Below are 18,948 nucleotides of genomic sequence, written 5' to 3'. Positions count from 1 at the left end.
AAAACAAACTATTATTGTCATGGGTCTTTGTTTTACAACATAATAGATCCCGTATCATGTATCTGGCACCGTATTAAGCATTAGAGCAGTCTCTTGTGGTAGACGGACCTGCACACTGGACAGGACAGCCTGCTGTCTGCAGTGAAGCTCTCAAAGGACTCCAGACAGTGCTGATGAAAAAGGTGGGAACAGGACAACAGCAGAGAGTGTCTGTATCGAGGGAAGCTGGATGAATCTCTCCCTGTCAGACTGGGCTTGTGCAGAGGGGTTAAACAGATGGGACAGTCCCAGACGTCTCTCTGGATGACCTGTCACAAAGAGAAACATTTCACCAAATATTCATTACTACAACCTGCTATGATCCCAGCAGTGACAGCCACAAAGAGAAGTTATGCAAATTGAACCTGATAAAATGTGATTTAAATGAATATATTTGTAGGTAAACCTGCTCAGGTCAGGCCTGTTTCCCTGAGCAGGCTCGTTTGAATCTGTCACTTGTCCCACTCTTAAATGTTTTCTAATAAAGTGAATATGTTTAAGAGAATAAAAGGATGTGTTGAAAGCATGTGATGTCTCCACCATGTGAATAGCGATGAACAGACGACAGATAAAGGAAATATTGTATCATAATTAAAAGACAAAGTATATGCAGTAAGAAGAGCTAGAGGGTAGGGCTTATTGTACAGTACTTTCCACAGCAGTGTTCCCCTTAAGGCAGCTTTGCTCAGGCTGTGCTACTGTGAAAAATGTGTCTTTACAGCCAAAGAAGGTAGAAAGATATTGGAGTATATTAAAATATAACATCAACGCCCAAAAGAGTTTGTCACTAACTGACCTGGTTCTGTATTCTGTCCCAGTGCTCCTCCGAAGGTTCAGACAGGCTTGCGTGTTTTCTCTCCAGCTCCTCAAACACTCGTCTGCTCGATGACAGGGAGTGGTCAATATCACTCAGAAAAGCCTCCGTGTCAGTGTGACAGTATTGGACAAAGCTGTCACTCAACTCCTGCAACTAATTAGAAAAACATTTTAGTGGCACAAAAGGGACGGTCTCATTCAGAGCCACAATGGAGTCTGTTTCACTGACGGCTCGTGCGTAGTGTGTAAAGTATTGTACAGGCTGAAGGACGCTGACAGGGTGCAGTAGTTGCATAAATCAATGCTACTGTTTTACATTGACAGTGTGAAGCCATTTGAAATTAATTAATAGAAAATACAAATTCCTATTTACAGTAATTGAGTCTTTTCCTGATTAAATCACCAGTCGCCACTTTCATTCTCAAACAACAGAGTACCGCCCAGAACTTCTGTCTTCCTCCATTTACTGCACCTGTTGCTAAGCAACAATCTACGCCTGCCAATGATTAAGAATGTTTATATCAAAAACTATTCAAAAGTCAATGAATAGAGTATTTATATTACTAACTATAGCTGCAAGTACTAAAAACTGCCACCACGTTTTATATATTTATATGCATCATGTGTGAAATAAAATTTTGAAATCAAGAGCACAGTATTTATCCAGTGCTTTGATTTCTCTTTTTTATGACACACAAATATAACATATACTCCAAAGGATTTTAAGTCATGATGAAATAAAAAGGGCTATGCAGCTCTTCTTTTATCACTAATTGAACAACAGTTAGGAATTTAGATGGAGGGTTTTATGGGCCTGAGAGACAGTCAAGTCAAACAGCACCGGCTCTGCCTTACTCCACAGTGGATGTGAAAAATATGAAAAATGACATACAAGTGTGTGGCACCACAGTAATTCATGGAAGACTCATGTATCTCTTGTAAAGGAAAGACCACTGGCATCAGCTGAGAGTTGAGAAGTTAAGAAATTGTTTTTCAATAAGTATTGTTTCACAATATGAGGTTGCTAGAAAAGATGCCATTTTACACATGTTTCATCCAAGCACTAACCTGCCTGTTTGCATTACAGTCAGCTAAGCAAATAATTCTTCTCTTTGAAAAATCAAGTCCGTCAGTTCTGTCAGCACCGAGCTGCACAGCTCTTGACAATCATGGTCTGTGTGACAAAAGATATGAGACAATCTCTTGACCACCCACGTCTACTGATTCACACATCATGAAGGTAAGACTTCAGCTCATGCAAGCACAGCTCTGAAAAGGTATCTTTAGTTTAATAAGGTGACTGCCAGAAAGACACACCCACCATTAACAGTTTATTGATGAACATTATAGTAAGACATAGTAAACAATACCAGCACGGCCTAAGCAGTGTAGTTTTAGAACTTGCTGCTTGTTAAATTTGGAGACTTGTGTTTTTCTAAACATCTGGCCCTTCATTAGAAGTGCTTCACTAGGTGGCAATGTTCCCTTTTCCTCAGAGTTAACAGGTGAAGTCAACACATTATCGAAAAGGAAAACCTCAGAGTGGACATTCTGCAATCTTCATTACAGAGGCATTGGTGTATTTTTAATCACTTAACTTAAAACTTACCTACGCCAACTACAAGAACTTGTCCTATCCTAAATTCATTTAAGTTTAGTGTAGACCCTGGAATGTGCAGACTGTTTGTCCCAAACACAACCCTCAGTGCAGATTAGTGAACAAACAGTGTGTAATTCACAAAGCATCAAAGGAGTCTTGGACAAGAGGCAAGGAAGATGTATAGCTGTGTGTGTACGAAGTACCATTGGGGTCAGAGAGAGTAAAAATCAATATCTCAGAAACAACCGTGTGGACATGAGAATTGTACATTTGTTAAACTTAATTTGGCTGCACATGCAGCAACCTCACCTTTTCTTCAAAAAATCTCTGTCGGAGTATTTTTTCTCTTGGACATCTGCTTTTCTTTACATTTAGGTACCACTTTCGTTTAACATATCCACGCCACCACGCTTGGATCCTAAGCACACAAGAGCTTTTTGTAATGCTGTGTTTTATATGTGTGCTTCATCTTCATGCAGGTACAATATGTTACAGGGTTAGAAATTCTGTACCTGATGGCACAGTGGTGTCGATAAAGACGCGCTGCATCATGGATTACCCGTGTCTCATACTGCTTCCTTCTGCACACTGGGCAGCACTTCCTTCCTGAAAACTTTTCAAATGCCTCGATACAAGCTTTGTGAAAGATGTGTGAGCAGGACAGCAAAACCTAAATGCACAGAAATCAGGATGATTAAAACCTGCAGGTTATAGAGTGTGAACAGAGCAGGCCAAATACTGAACACAGATTTTCAGATTTTTGTTACAGTTACATGTTTGGGTTCTATTCTCTTGGGTCTATTTGATGAAATACACAATTGGGTAAGTAATATCAAATTCTAAAACAGTGAATCAGTACATCTAACATAATTGTCCCAGACTTATTTGCCAAAGGGAGAGTCTGAACAGGATCCTTTATTAGGCGGGTTGGAATCTTGATTATACTGTAGCCTCCACTACCTTTGAGAGTGATGCTTTTATCATTTGAAAAGAGACAGCAACAGCTATGGGGCTTGGCACACAAACCAGTTTACTCAAATCTCCGGGGGAGACGGGGGATATTGATTTCCCATTGTTTTTGGCCTGACCAAAACACTCCATCACTGGTGAAAGGGCACCCTGCAGTGTACATGTCTAAAGCTGGTCGAGCCTTTAAACCAGACGGAAGAAGCTTAAAGGCACCTATAGCCTAATATCAAAATAACATACAGTGGATGTCCTGATGAATATTTTCCACAAAAATATTTATCAATCACATGGAAGAAAGTTACAGTGAATCACATAATTCTGAAATCAGCAAAGAATTTCTGTTGTTACTTTACCTTGGTGAGGGTATACTTCAATTGGCCTTTTTCTTAGTCAAACTAATATTTACATGTGCATCTATGGTAACTGTGCTTTGAAAGGCATGCCTATTCTGCAGCAGCATTCTTGAGGAGATTGGCATCTTAAAGGGGGATTGGAAATGTGTGAAAGACTGAATGACCCTCGCTATAACACACTGATTGCTCCATCATCATGTCACAGTTCAGCTCCAAGGCAGTATGGGTAAATTTGTACAGTTGTCCACACAAATTAGAACATACAGGAACTACAAGGGGGGCAGCAGAGGCTTTATGTAAATGTTTGTGTGTTTCAATCCTGATACAATTGCATCAGGATTGCCATGGCGGGCAGAATTCCCTGAAAACATGAAAGAAAGTTGACTAATATTTTACTATTAACAGTACCTGTGGTTTGAGACGAAACTCCTCTTTGCATATTGCACATGGTCGAGCTGATTCTCCCTGTTGGACGGACCGAACTTTGACAAGTGTCCACTGCTTCTCAGACAGCCTCTCTGCTGGGCCAGCCACTAGACCCATTCTCTCAGCTGAAACAGAAATAAAGTATACTTAACAGCATGCACACTCATTAATAATGCGTAGCCCTATATCACTGTGCTGTACCTAATGTTAGTGGAGCAGGGGCATCAACCACATATTCTCTCTCTTTCCCCCTGTCCTTATCGACAAAACCATGGGATTTTTTGGTCTTTGTGGGCAACTTTCTTCTGCATTTCAGTAAAGGGTCAGACATAGAAAAACTGGGCAACAGCAACTTTTTGGAGATGTGGTCCTGAAGAGCTGCTGAAGTTAGCGCCAACCTGTTGCTGGTCATAGAGGTAAACCCCTGTGAAATGCAAGAGTAAAGCAATCTTGTTTGTAGAACAAAATATCCTAGCATTATCAATGAATTGCACCAAAATGACAAACATTGATATTATCAGTGATTTATCACTAACTAATTTGCCAAATACTGGTAGATTACTATTTTGATAAACACTCATTGACTGTCACTTGACACTTTGGCCAGTTGACTTCATAATTCTGGAGAAACTACCTATTTCGGATGTTGTAAACAATATATAACAATATTCCTATAAATATTTTTATCTACAATATTTAACCTCTTAACCCCCACCTTAACCGAGTGCATTTTCTCAAGTGTATCTTTACCCAAATCCATAAGGTCCATAAAACTACAGGCCAGTGTCACGCCTCATTTGAAAGCTAAGACAGACACAAGTTATGGATCTTTTCCCTTGTTTTTGTCATCACTTTTTACCAAAAAAATTTCCATCGCTATTTTGTTGGGTTTTCATCACATTTTTGACGCTTTTTTGACGCTTTTTTCAAGAAGCTTTTAGATTTGAGTAATTCCAAACTGGAGAAAATGTGCTCGGTTCATGTTTAAGAGGTTAAACATCTACAGGCTTTTAGCCACGAAGCAAAATATAATATAATATATTACAATATCATATCATATCATATCATATCATATCATATCATATCATATCATATCATATCATATCATATCATATCATATCATATCATATCATATCATATCATATCATATCATATCATATCATATCATATCTAATCTAATCTAATCTAATCTAATCTAATCTAATCTAATCTAATACAAGCAAATAACTAATTATAATGTGACAAGTACTAACAATAATAAATGATAATGGTAATGGGCAAAATAAACGATAAAAAGCCAGTTAGTTGAGTCACATTAAGCTAATCAAAATTAGCTTAATTAGCTAGCTAGCATGTTACCAGCATAGTTGCCAGCAGAAGCTAGAACATTCGAGTTTCCTTGATGTGCATTACGAAGCCACACACGCCACATAAATGAACAGGTCGATAATAAGCAGTTATTATAATACATCCATGGATAAACCAGACCAAACCTTTCGTTCTGCCATCTTTGTTGGTGTGGCGGTCACTTAGCAACAGTCTCCGCCCACATTAGCTGGAGGAGAGCGCCACGCGGCTAAAGAAAAACAACAGATAAAGAAAGGTAGGTACTTGTTGTTCACGCACACCTCAATGATGCACACACGTGGGTTGAGTTGGCTAATAACAGATATGTATTATCGATGTATCTCGATCACTAAACTGTTTCAATCTGTCTAGTTTGCCCACGTGTTCTTCGGCCCAAGGAGGCAATAATTGTTAGTTTGGAAACTCTGTTGTCACCGTCCATATTGCCCGGTTTCAGTGATGTTCAAATTAGGATTAATTATTATGTTTTCCTGTGATGTCTTTTCAATGGTGAAAAGTCTTCAAATTAGATATTAAGAAACTTGAATTATATGACAGGCACCAATTAGCAGTTTTCCATGAACTATTTGTCAAGATAAACAGGCAAATATTTGATCAAAAATAAACAACAATGTTGTACTTGTATGTTAGTTAACATAATGTTCAATCAAACCTAGGCCTTACATGTGATGTGAACTGATATAATAGCATTATGATAGTTGTGTGTGATGTCTGATTCTCACTAATGATTATTTTATTGTCAGACACTTGAGAGTGAGAAGTTGGAACAGGACCAAAGCAGGTCTGTGTGTCTCCGTGAGTCACCGAGCTGTCGTCAGAGAAGCCACTGAACAAAGCTAAGCTGCTCATACCTGTGCCGTGAGCTCAAGGATCCCTCCCAGGTCAGCCGCACATGGAAAAGCATACACACAAACACGCTCCCAACCACCTCTTTTTGTAAACTCGATGAAAAGTTTGCTTCATTTCTCCCACAGAGTGCAGGGGTGTGTGACTTTTAAAATGCTTTGCTGCCTTGATTGACTTTGATGTGCTCAGACAGAATCGGTGAAAACAGATGGTCGAGGAGCGGGCTAACGGTGAAGCCTGTCAATCCTGGGACTCTAAAAAAACAAAGTGAAGACCTGGCTCTGCGAGGAGGAAACCCCTGAGCTTCTCAAGAGGCTGCCACATTCTTGAGATTAGGACAAGAAAAACGCAGACCACTGCTGTTAATACCCCAGACAAAAGCGTTGAACAATTTATTAGTTAAGAATTCAGACTCAGAGCTCAATCAAAGGCTGCATGTCCACAGTGTCAGACTCTGGGCTTTGGTTTGTTTTTATAAGTAAATAATCACGCTTAAAAGATAGGACAAAGATGGGGCTCAAGTCCCACCATAAAGCCCTCATTCTTCCAACTGTCATCAGAAAGGATTTCAGTGCATGCTTTAATTTTCAGCATGCACTCTGTCTTTTTCCTCATGAATACCATTTTAAAGAGGTTTTTATTTAACTTTCTCACTTCTGGACTTTTTTTTATCCATGGTATGTCGGAGAAGGTAACCTGACATTTGTTTTGTAGATATATGGAAATTTCACTAGCAACACCTTTCTTAATAATATGTTGTAACGATAACAAAGTAGTACAAACATGCTAATCTTTTTCCTTGCTGAAAAAACCCTGAAAGAAACTTGACATTTTTCAATGCTCACAATGAGTTACTTCGTGGTCATAAACAGCTGACCATAAATCATTGCTATGGTACAATGTATTGTTGTCAAATGAGTAATTGCTGTGAGATATAGATGAGAAAGGGCAGCCCATAATGGTAATTATGTCAGCTGCTCAGATGACCAGGAGACCAATCACTTTGATAGGAGACAGTGGAGGGAGACGCAAATGTAATTATTGTTTGACCCGACCCATAATGCGTCCATAACATGACTTTAATCACTGCTCGGCGGGTCGGAGTCCCCCATGGCAGGAAGGAAGGGAGCAGCAGGCAGATGAGCAGGGCGGGTCTTACTGTTTGCTGTTATCTCCTGCGTCATTGCTGAGTAAGTAAGCTATAAAGGTTCACTGTTTGGTTGTGTTTCAGAGAGATGGAGCTCCTAATGATTAGACATGTCCTTTGTAAATGAAATACAAATCACCCAAGGCTTTTGGTTTTACTTCATTTACTAAGTGCTACATTACCTCATACTTTGGACCTAACAATGGATTTCCAATAACTCTTATACTAGTTGAAATGATGGAGGGCCTCACATATCACAAAATGTGCCAGTGCTTATTAGCACTTGAGAAGTTATTGATCGGGCATTTTGATTAACGATGGCGGGCTATGGTGGCATTCAAATGCCCACGGTGGCCCTCTGGCTGTGGCTGGGCTCATCTCCATTACCTCAGCGTTGTACTGATGCCAGTTGTGTCCCTGTGCCTGGAACTGCACTGTTTCCAGTCATGATCACTCTTCACTGTAAACATGAAGTCTTTGCTGATATCCTCTAATGCAATGTTTTTATTTGCAATTCAGCAGCACTATTGTTGTATATTTGGCAGTTCTTTAGGGAAACAGATGCGAAACAGAAACAATGTATATAGTTTTATTCTCTGAACCATCTCCTGTCATTCACAGGAGAGGAAGGGAAAATAAAAGGACTTATCTTACATAAAGAATTTGATGAATAAAAATGAAATTTGTGAAATAAATGAAGATTTTGAAGCCAGGTCTATTTTGTGATAGAGACATGAACATGTAGCAAAGATTTTGGTGTAATTGTCAGTGCATTACTAGCAATGCTTGCCTTGAGTGGCCATCTTTCTTCATAATGGACAATAATTGAGCAGAATCCATCACTATGGCTAGAAATAGACGCCCATAATGGCCATAAATTGCGTCTTGTGAAGGCATGAGCACAGAAACCCCACTGCACCCGCTGTGTCTAAAAGCCACCGTTACTGGTGTGCAGGCTCCATGTTGACTCCACGCTGATTGCACACACTTAGCCCAGTCAGATCAGTGAGGGTCTAAAGTCACCTTTGCCCTTTGTGTCCAGCTTGCACTGTTTGTCCTGTTTATTTGATGAAATACATTTCTGGACTTTATTTTATTTATTTCAGGTGGAAATAAACACAGTGATTTACAGACAAATTAATCATGCAGCCAAAAGAGGAGGTTCACTAAAGGTAATTAAATATTTTTTTTTACAGAAGCACCTGAATTAAATGAACAGGGCTGGAGACTTCCTTCAAAACTCGACCGTAAATCAGGCGCGGCAGCTATTTAATCTGATTGAGCGCCGTGCAAAGAGCCTCAAGTTTGCCTCTGCTGTGGGGAATGTGTTTGTGGTGAGTCTCATAAATGCCAAGTTCTTTGGGCAATAAGAATAAATATCACAACCACTCTCTAGAATTACCACATAATTGGGGACTTTCCGTGTCTGCACAGGACCCCAGTCTCCTCTTTCTAACCTACATCCTCACCTGCACCACATACGACAACGGGAAGGCCATATTTACCTCAACATCACACAAATTAATCTGGCTACCCATACGTGGAAACTTAAAGGATATTTTTTATTTATACTGCAACTGAACCGTTCCATATTAGGAAAACCTACGCTGCGGAAACTTCAACCATACATAAATGCAAATGTATCCACGACACGCTTGAGTTTTGATCACTTTGTTATGATCATTGCATGTCATTAAATAATAAAACATTGCAAGTTACAACATCCCCATCGGCCTCCACAACATCAAATCTCTCCATCTCTCTATCTTGGATAACACATGTTGCTTCATCTATCAGTTGTACAGCCCTTTCCATAAAGCCAGCTGATGTTTTGCCAAAGAACGAAGCTTTGTAGGCCGGCCTCCTTATTGTAATTTTAGTGTCTAATGAAAAGTTAAGTGGTTATTTTCGTTGCTCAATGTGCCAAAGTACAGCCACATGTTTGTGTTTCCACCTTCTGTCTTATTGAAGTGTTTGCACTTTACACCTTTAATGGCACACATTGATAGAGACGATCAAAATATAAATATGGCTTTAGCTTTTACCTGCCATTTCTTTACTTTCCATAAGCTTTCTTTATGCAGGATATTTCCATTGAAAAGCCTGCAGCGAGGAACACTTGCTTGATTGTCATAGTTATATTGCTTTTCCTATAGTGCACTCCGCTTTGAAGGGCGGCGTGTAAACAAGAAAGTTCAATATTGGAAATTTATTGTGCCTCATTCTAGATGTGATACAAATGATCCCTTTAATTTGACTGATAAGAAGTCCCTTGTTTGTCATGTCCATTACAATGGGAGTCAATCACGTGAGGAGAGCTGTATTTCCAGATTATTGCCTTTTTCCTTTTTCTGCACAGGTAAAATCACAGCATGTTGTACAAAGTGATTTGAGACCAACACGCAATTGCATCCCTTTATTTTTTTTCAGCTGCAAGGCAATATAACCAAACTCTACATTATGACCACTTTAGGACAGGATTACTTTTATTCAGTGACACATGGTTGGAATAAAAAAAGTAGCAAATTGACATCTTGAGTCATATTAACAGTACTGTGCATTCTTAACTACAAATCTCAATCTACAGATGATTTGTGATTTAAATTTGTTGCAAGTGTTCTTTTCAAGTTACTTGACAAAGCAGATATTTTGCAGAACAAAACGCTTTAAAGTTGTTGTTTTTTTGCAAGTGAAGTTTGACCCTAGTTTTTATCACTTACTTTTGAGGTTAATGTGAGGATCTTTCCAGCTGGAAGAGCTGTAACAGAAGATCAAGGCTGGTGAAGCGAACCGCTGCTGTGTTTACATTCCTACCTGATGTCCCTCTCAGCAAGTCGCCTCAGACACCACAATTTATTAGACACATCAAGTGTGAAGGGACTTCTGAAATTCAAACATTTCTGCGCTATATGCCAATTCGCTTGACCTTCGGATGGGGTCAGTAGAGCGGTGTCAGTCGCTTGCTGTTTATTTTCCCTAACACTTCACATAGTTGCTATGAGAAACAGACAGCTGGCTGTTGGAACCCAAGACAGGACACTAGAGCGGTCGAGTACCTGGCCATCGGCACACTTTCAAATGCTAAAAACAGTAAACTAGCAGGAAAATCTAAGCCCTTTAGAAAGTTTGCACAATACAAACAACAATGATTGTTCAATGGTACTGAATTCTTATTTTGATTTATAGGACAATACTACAAGAAAGAAGACTGAGGAGGGACATTCTCAGATAGACGACTCAAATTCAAGGCAGTGTGTGACAGGTGAGTTACTTATGCCACACAGCAATAATTCATAATACTTTAAACCACAGACCACAAAGAGAAAAACAAAACAGGAACAAACAAATGAATAGAATATAGGAACAAAAAGAAAATAAAACAACAAAATGTTTTTTCATGCCTCTCCAGATAAGGCTTAAGTTTGGACATTATGGAGGCACATGGGACATAAGCATGAATTGTACAACTCAATGCTCTCCCAACTTAGGTTTTCTTAGGACTTCAAAAGGATGCAGGAGATAAAACAAAATGATGTGCGCACACATCAAGCCTCTAGTGGCCTTTAAAGCTTAATTATACCTGTTGGAGTGATGAGAGACACATCACACAACCCAGTGATTAATAAACAAATCCCCAAAGTGTCTGACAAGTCCCTGCTCATCTCACACTCCATATCAAAGTGTATCAAAGGGGAATTAAGCTTTAGCCAGCACTTAACCTCCCTCTCTTTCTCGCGTGTCTAAATGCGTCGGCCATCTTGCCCCATGCACCTGATGGAGAGCATGCACCAGACACCCCGTTCTGGGCTTTTATCTGTCATTGACCGAACTAGGATCACTTGATGGAACTGCTTTGTACGTGCCGACACAGTAAGTGTTGTGCAGTGTGGATTTTGTAAACATACACACCTTGAGGGATGAGGTTACAGACTCAGAGAACATGACTGACCCCGGGCTGAGGGCATATAAGGTTGCCTTCTCCAGTCTTTGAAAGGGAGCATGTGCGGAGTGAAGTTCATAAAATGGTTTAGCTGTCCCAGCAGAGATGGCCAACTAACAAATCAACATTAGAATGTAGTATTCAGGTCTTCACACTCACAAAAAATATACAACTTCAACATTTTGTTTTTTGTCTTGAAACATGTTATAGATTGAATATTGTGGAATCTTCCAGTTTAGCTTTTGCTACATTTCAGCAACAAATAAAGTCCCAAAATGCAAACTCCCACTGTGCTATTTTCTAAATGGGCTATCATTATTGTAAGAGCCTTGTTCATTTGTCCGTCTGTCCACTATGCAGCTGTATGAGTGTAAGGCCTAAGAAAGCAGCCACAGGTGCGGCAGACTAGAGGCAAACCATTTTTGACTGTGTTTGTAATAACGTGGAATATTTGCCACGGATGGCACAGGTGACAATGACCTCTTCAGTTTCAGAGTTTTTAATAATGTCTTACTGTTGTAGTGCCTCTAAATTATTGACCTGCTCCTTGACTGACCCCTTGTGGTTTGAGTTTTTGCCTCTGTCAATAGGGTGGCAGAGCAGTGTTGTGAACTGTAATGGTATCAAGAGCATTTAGCCACATTAACGTGACAGGTTTAGGATTGACAATGTTAAAGCCACCGTGGAGGACGACAGAATGAGGCCATTAGCAGCTGTTTATAGTTTGGTCGGACTCTAGGTATGTCTTAAGCCTCTCTGCCGTCGCTGTGCTTTCAATACACGTTCCTCGCTGTAAGCTGCTTTGGCCAAACAAATGTGATTTAGCCTAATCATTTCACTTGAACAACATGGCATTGTTTAGAGTGTTTTTCCACTTGCAACCAGGATTAATTTGCATAAAGGAATTATAGATAAAAAAAAAAGTGTGACCTTTTATTGGAACAGAATGCTACATTAGAAAGAAAAGTATTACACAGTGCGGACATGCCCATTCACTATGATCTCAAGAGCGTAAGAGCTGTTGAATTTACACACACACTGCCCTCTGCCTGCATTTTGTAAAAGGAGTTGCCCCATGTCCAACACTCTTGTTTCTTTCACCTGCTGCGTGACTCAAATGTCTGTGCTCTATCATATGTTTACATGTACACATTTTTCTAATTTGGCTTGTTGAATGATAAATGTTTGCTTTCTTAGTGGCAAGCTTTACCCACTTTGAGGCTTGTTCAGAATGATAGTCAAAGCCGTGACTGAGTTGACCTCGTCTTTCGCATCTGAACCTGTGCACGGTAGCGTTAGGCGTCACCTGGAGGCAACTACATAACTACATTTCCCATCAGTCCGACGTGTGTGCCCTGTTATGGCCAAATCACACGGCTGACAGAGACACTGGAGGACTGCTGTATATAAATGATCATGCCTTACCATTGATTTAACTAATGATGAGTGCTTTGAGTACAACAATAGTAATTTTGTCATAAAGCTGTCAGCAGTTAATCAGTCAGCGCAGGGTTTCCTCCTTCCAATGTAAGATTTATTAAACGCTCATTCGGGCCTGTCTGGGCATGCTCAGTTCTGTCTACACTAGGCTTAATGAAGCACACTTTGATGTTCCTATTTGTCACGGCCGTCATTATTTTATACAGCTACTTAGTGTGTGTGAAACTCCAGTGACATAATAGTGATTTTCTGACATGTGCGCTGCGAGTTGACAGGGCTTTTTCTTCTTCACTCTTGACGGCTTTATTCGGGATTTGAATGGTGCGTCTGAGCTGCTCCCGGCTGTGTCTAGCAGAGCCAAGACTTGCACAGACCACAGATGCCTTAGAGGTCTTTGTAGGGCTCCGCTGGTACATCTGCCAACAACAGGAATTTCCCCTGGTTTACACAGCTCACAACACAAGGCCGGGTTATCTCTGAAGGCTAAAGAGTTTCCTATTTCGACGGTTCGCGGCAGTCGAGCGCTACCTTAGAAGCGCCAGCTAAATCGACCCGGATTATTCAAATAAAGCCAAAACTGTGAGCCGTGTAATTGCTTATTTTCGTCTGTCAAGTGAATGATATAAAAGACACACCTGTATGCTTCACACACACACACAAAAAACGAAATTTATTAGCAATACCATTTGTGTAGTGCGCCATTATCTCATCAAACTGTTATACGAGGTCACAATAGTAAACCCATACCCTAAAACCAACTTCTGCTTTTAATGGTAAAATTACTGTTTTCACCGCTAGTTCATGCTCCTGGAGATCTCTGCTACTTTGAAGTCAAATATTAAAGCCCTATTTAATGTGGTCATGGGCTCCTGCCTGCACTCAGCCTCTCTTAAATACATAGGCAGAGCTGTAATTTTGACAAGGTAAGGCAAAATGTGCTCTAAGTACAGTATCCCGGTTTCAAATGGCTCATAGTAGTGAGCGCGAGCATGAGAAGCAGCCATCCTTTCTCTCATCCTCGCGTACGCTGTTATTAAAAACGTATAATGATAGATTTTGTGAATGAAACCGCGGCAAATGCCAGGTATGGAGCGCTCCGCAGTAGTTTTATCTGGCAAGCCTGCAGAGAAGACGTTTTGTAAACACGGTGTGCAACAGGAAGACTGCATTGTCGATGTCACTAAAATGTAATTGTTTGTAAAGACTTTTTTGGGCTGAGCAGGACAGTATAGCGTGGAAGGGTGTGGAGAGCGGGGGAGTACACACCAGTACCACATTATGGCGATTATGTTTGTTAAATGGTGGTGAATAGAGTCACATTTTTTTTGGTAATACAAATGATCAATTTTCCGTGTAAGGTAAATGCTTTCAAAATGATACAGCCTGTGTGAGGAGAGCTTTGAAAATCTTGAAATAGTTCTGTAGTATGTGCCATACTACAGTCTTTGCGCGAGTCTATAAATACACCTGTCACAATGTGCTCGCTGCTTTCATGCGTCCCCAGCCTTTATCGTATTGAAAAACCTGGACACATCAAAGCCAACTGCGCAGGACTTGTGAGATAAAGGCGCTCTCCAGATGAAGCCTTTTCGATAGCTTATTAGTGAGCGCGTGATGAATGGGGGTTCGGGGCACTACGCCGGACCACCACAGTACGGAGACATGTAGTGTTGGGACAGCTCTTGAGACTCCCTGTGCGTAAACATTGGGCAGGGGCCGACAGATGGGCCTCGGCAAACTGGTCCCGTTGACCTCTGAACCCCACTGTCCATCTTTTCTCCTCAAAAACGCAGTGGAATTCCTAGGAGATTATGCTCCTTTTTGTCGCCTGGTCTGAGTGCCACATCACCACCAGGAAGAAGCACCTATCATTCCCAGGGCGAGAACTACTACTACTACTACTACTGCTACTACTACTACTAATACTACTTCTACTACTACTACACCTACTACTACTACTGTACTATAGCAATATAGAATCAATGTTTTTTTCCCCTATCATAGAATGATGCTTTCCGTTTATGTGTTGTTGTGTTATGTGGTGTGTATTCACCTGCCACTGCTGTTCGTATGTATGGAGAGAGTGATAATGAGAGAGCCATGTCTGACTGAGTGATATGAACTTTACACTGAGACAGAAGAAAGAGGAGACTAGCAATTAGAAAAATTATCCCCTGTGATTCCCCCTAGCTATCCCTTTTTATATTCATGTGCATATTTTCATTTCAACCCATTTCCTAGGATGTGCATGTTTGACAGATTGCAACTATACCACGTTCATTCATATTTTTGTTGTCCTGTGAGTGAAAAACAGAGTAAAATAAATAAATAACTGGGAAAGTGGGAAGCTTTGTTTATAGCTTTACATGACCAGAGGAGATGTTCAAAGCCCGACGGATCTGAGTCCCACAGTCTTTGTAAAACCATGACAGACAGTAGTAGCAATAATGTTTAACGTAATGGTGCCTTCATACAGTATTGTTTTCATCAACATCACTTGAAGGTCAGTAACCATGGTGACAAACTGTGAACAATAGCCACATAGCTGCTACCAGACAAGTTTTTAGATGCTTGACAAGTCCAGAAAAAAAATCTATTGTGGAAAAAAATACTACAAATTTTGTGTGAACTATCCCACGTTTGTGTTTCACACATACAAGGTGAATGAAACTAAATGACAGGCGCTGGATACAGTTAACACTAGCTCCTGAATTTGTATTTGTTTCAGGGGGTTTACACAAACCAACACATTAGCTCACATATCATATTTCTGACTCAGTTCTTTCTGATGAGGGACATCACCTACTAAAATCTAAAACAGTCTTTTAATGAAGGGAGTCGGCCGAAACACAGAATACCAGGAAGTAGCTTATGAAGGACTTACAAACTCGATTCTTTAGGTTTGTTTATTATAAGAATCATACCCATAACCTCCATAAGACTTCAGATTTTGGGTTCTTGAGGCCTGATAGTGTAGATCAGTGGTTCTCAACCTTTTGGAGCTGCGACCCCCCAACAGTTAAAGGGGTCCGTGCCCCCCCCGCCCGGGTCACACCGTGAGAAATCGGAATATTAGCCTAAATAATTCTTAAAAAACAAAGAAAAAAACAAATGGTTAAAATAAAATTAATCAAATTATGAACATATAATGGCACTCATATAATATAACATATAATGGTAAAATAGCACACACATGCGACAATAAAATATTATAATATACGCTAAAAAAAGTATGTATATTTTATCTACATGATCTGGCGACCCCCCAAATTCGTCTCCCGACCCCCAGGTTGAGAACCACTGGTGTAGATCAATGAACATGGAAGAGTGTCAGGGCAACAATATCATGTTGGCACAGAGCACAGTGTGAAACAATCTACTTTTTCCACACTTTCCATGGCCACATTAGCCCAGGTAAGGACGTATTTGAAAGGCAATGTCACATTGTAATTTAAAGAGAGAGATTGAGGATTCAAATTACACAGTCTCCAATTACCGTAATGAAAGGAGATTTTAGCCCACGACTTCCCATTAAATGTGTCTGATGTGTCAGCCCTTTAGCTTGAGATAATTTCAACTTGTCACACCATATTGTCGAGATGGTTAAGCTACTTTAAAACGGTGTCAATTCTCAGTCATCCATGCGGTTATTTCAGTCTTGTGATGTTGAAACAACTGGACTCCAATGTTTCACTCTTCGTCCAGAAAACCTTGAGGAGGCTCTCTGGATGGTGACTGAAACGTAAGATTAAGCTACTTTACTGCTTAAATTGACCCCAGTCAACCCATGGGGTGTCAGATTTACTCGCTACTGTGCCTGTCCTCCTCTACGTGTTGGAGGTAAACATCCATGTAGCATTAGCTGATCCTTGTGGAGGCATTTTTAGCATTCCTGGTTCAATTTTAATCTGCTTTGCGTTTTTCATACAAGGAGTGGGAAACAGTTCTTTAAGCTGGTCAGGTCAGCATTGTGGTTTGTTTTCCATGCCAAATGCAAGGATTTGGACAATCCCTGTGAAAGTGACTAATGGACACAGCTAGACCCAAACTCAGACCTGTTACAAGATGGTACACATTTGTTGGGATACAGATTATACTCTGTGAGTTGTCTTTCCAGACTTGAGTATTGGTCGTGCTTGGAGTAGTTGTTCAGTATCAATATTTTGCATTGCTCGTGTAAAGTTCTGAGGAAAGCACTCTCACTTATATAACAATGCTGATTAACAGAACATTTCCCTTTTGTGGCCCACCACAAAGAGCAACTCTTAGCGACTCTGAGGCTGAGTCACCACACAGCCAGAGCCCATTCATGTTTTTCTCATGTTGCAATTTACTCACTGAATTAGGCCCGCACCAAAAAAGTGTTTCAGGCCCAATTATGATGTGTCGGAGAAGCGGCTGTGACTGCGGTGGGGGAGAGATACTTAAGCCTTTTCACTGGTGCTGCCTTGTTTCCCTGTTCCTCTCCTTGAGAGAGTAATGTGTTTGCGCACACAAAAGGAGGATCTTCAGAGATATGCCAAGAGTCTGGAGAGTGTGTTTGCTGGACCCGTGAAGAGACCTCTTTAGGAGGCTTTGAGGACAATGGGCCATGGGCACCGGCCGCGCTTTACTTTGTCCACGCCAAGCATTTCACACGCACCCAGGGCAACAGCCTGTCCTGCAGAGCCACAACATTAGTCTGAGTTATTGAAAAGGCCTTTTTCATCTTTGTCACCCAATCAGGGACATGATCACTCAGAGGGATGCATGTTTGCACCTTCTTCCTCTAAGACGCTCAACATTCTTCTACTGTTTTCATACTAATTGCCTCAACCCAGTTTGGAAAGATTGAATGAATTGGTCAAAGAAGAAGATATCTATTCTATAGATAATGTTGAAGGAATATGACATTTTACAGTAGTTGTAACTGCTGTGTGACTGCAGTCTTCTTAGTCTAATGTTTATCTAATTGTTGAACTAATATTGTAATATAACATTAATAATATAACACATTTTTGTCATATACATTGCTATACCTTTATAGCCCTCTCTTTATATTTAGGTCATAGTGAATACTCTACTTCATTGTGAGTTTGAAGGACAAATGGATGAGAGTTTGACAAATTTGCAGTAGTGGAGCAGGAGACGTCTAATACATCTTCATTATGGATGAAGTGGCTCATCTCCGTGTGTCTTCAGACTCGCTGCACCTCATCGGTCCCATCTGAGTACAGGACATTGGGATCCAGGGAATTACTGGCAGAGGGGCACTGTTGGCTGGAGTGCTTAGCAAAGATGTTTTGAATCTATTTTATACTGCATTCATTTATCTCACTTTCTAAGTTAGTTTACGCTACTGAGTAATTAGATAACAAAGCATCCTCCTCTTTGTTGGTGATTGGGAGGGAACAAACAAAAGAGGCGACAGATTTCGAACTCAATGCCTTAGTTCCTTAATACATAGGTTGTTATTTCAGTCACATCATATAATGTTAATAAGCCTGCATTAAATACATATGGAAAAGACAAAAATATTGCACAAACTGGCATGGTGGCACATTGGTTAGTCTGTGGTTAGCCTCAGGTCCTCTGGGCCAGGTGGGACCTTTTTATGTGGAGTTTAGATGTTCTCACTGTGTCTGCTCCAGGAGACCTATGTTGCGCTACCACTAGGAACCTGTACAAAAGCGTCCTCTCTGTGAAGAACTGTTCCTTGATCGGGTGCAGAACAAACTCACAGAACTCACATTTTTAAAGGGCTGTCATGAGATATTCTGGGCCTCGTCCACCTGAACAATTGACCTAGTCTGTCTTATTAGCTTGATAACTTAAGGCCCAGGTGATTTTGGTTCATTCTAAACAGATTTGTTACAATGCTGCTGACTGTTTCTTCTGTTGTGGTCCTCACACTGAAACAACACACCCGTGGCCTATTTATCAATCATTCAGGACAAGCCACAAATGCTTTGTTATGAAGTTCGGCCTGATAACAGTGGCAGCAGAGCCCTTAAGAAAACACAAG

General features: G+C 40.5%; 1 protein-coding gene across 1 annotated transcript; it reads right to left on the bottom strand.

The window, feature by feature from the left end:
* Nucleotides 1-80: 80 nt before the first annotated feature.
* rnf32 (ring finger protein 32) lies at nt 81-5,716 on the bottom strand (the record flags this gene model as incomplete). The annotated part of the gene is made up of 7 exons (XM_079576365.1): nt 5,697-5,716; nt 4,405-4,627; nt 4,186-4,328; nt 2,968-3,125; nt 2,765-2,873; nt 836-1,009; nt 81-308 (listed from the first exon to the last, which is right to left on the bottom strand). Exons 1-7 carry the CDS (start codon nt 5,709-5,711, stop codon nt 81-83), a joined length of 1,050 nt encoding a protein of 349 aa, XP_079432491.1. The 5' UTR covers nt 5,712-5,716.
* Between the last annotated feature and the right edge of the window lie 13,232 nt (nt 5,717-18,948).

This window comes from Gobius niger (assembly GCF_951799975.1).
Source record: "Gobius niger genome assembly, chromosome: 18".
NCBI classification, from domain to species: domain Eukaryota; kingdom Metazoa; phylum Chordata; class Actinopteri; order Gobiiformes; family Gobiidae; genus Gobius; species Gobius niger.
This window is presented reverse-complemented; position numbering and strand designations above follow the sequence as displayed.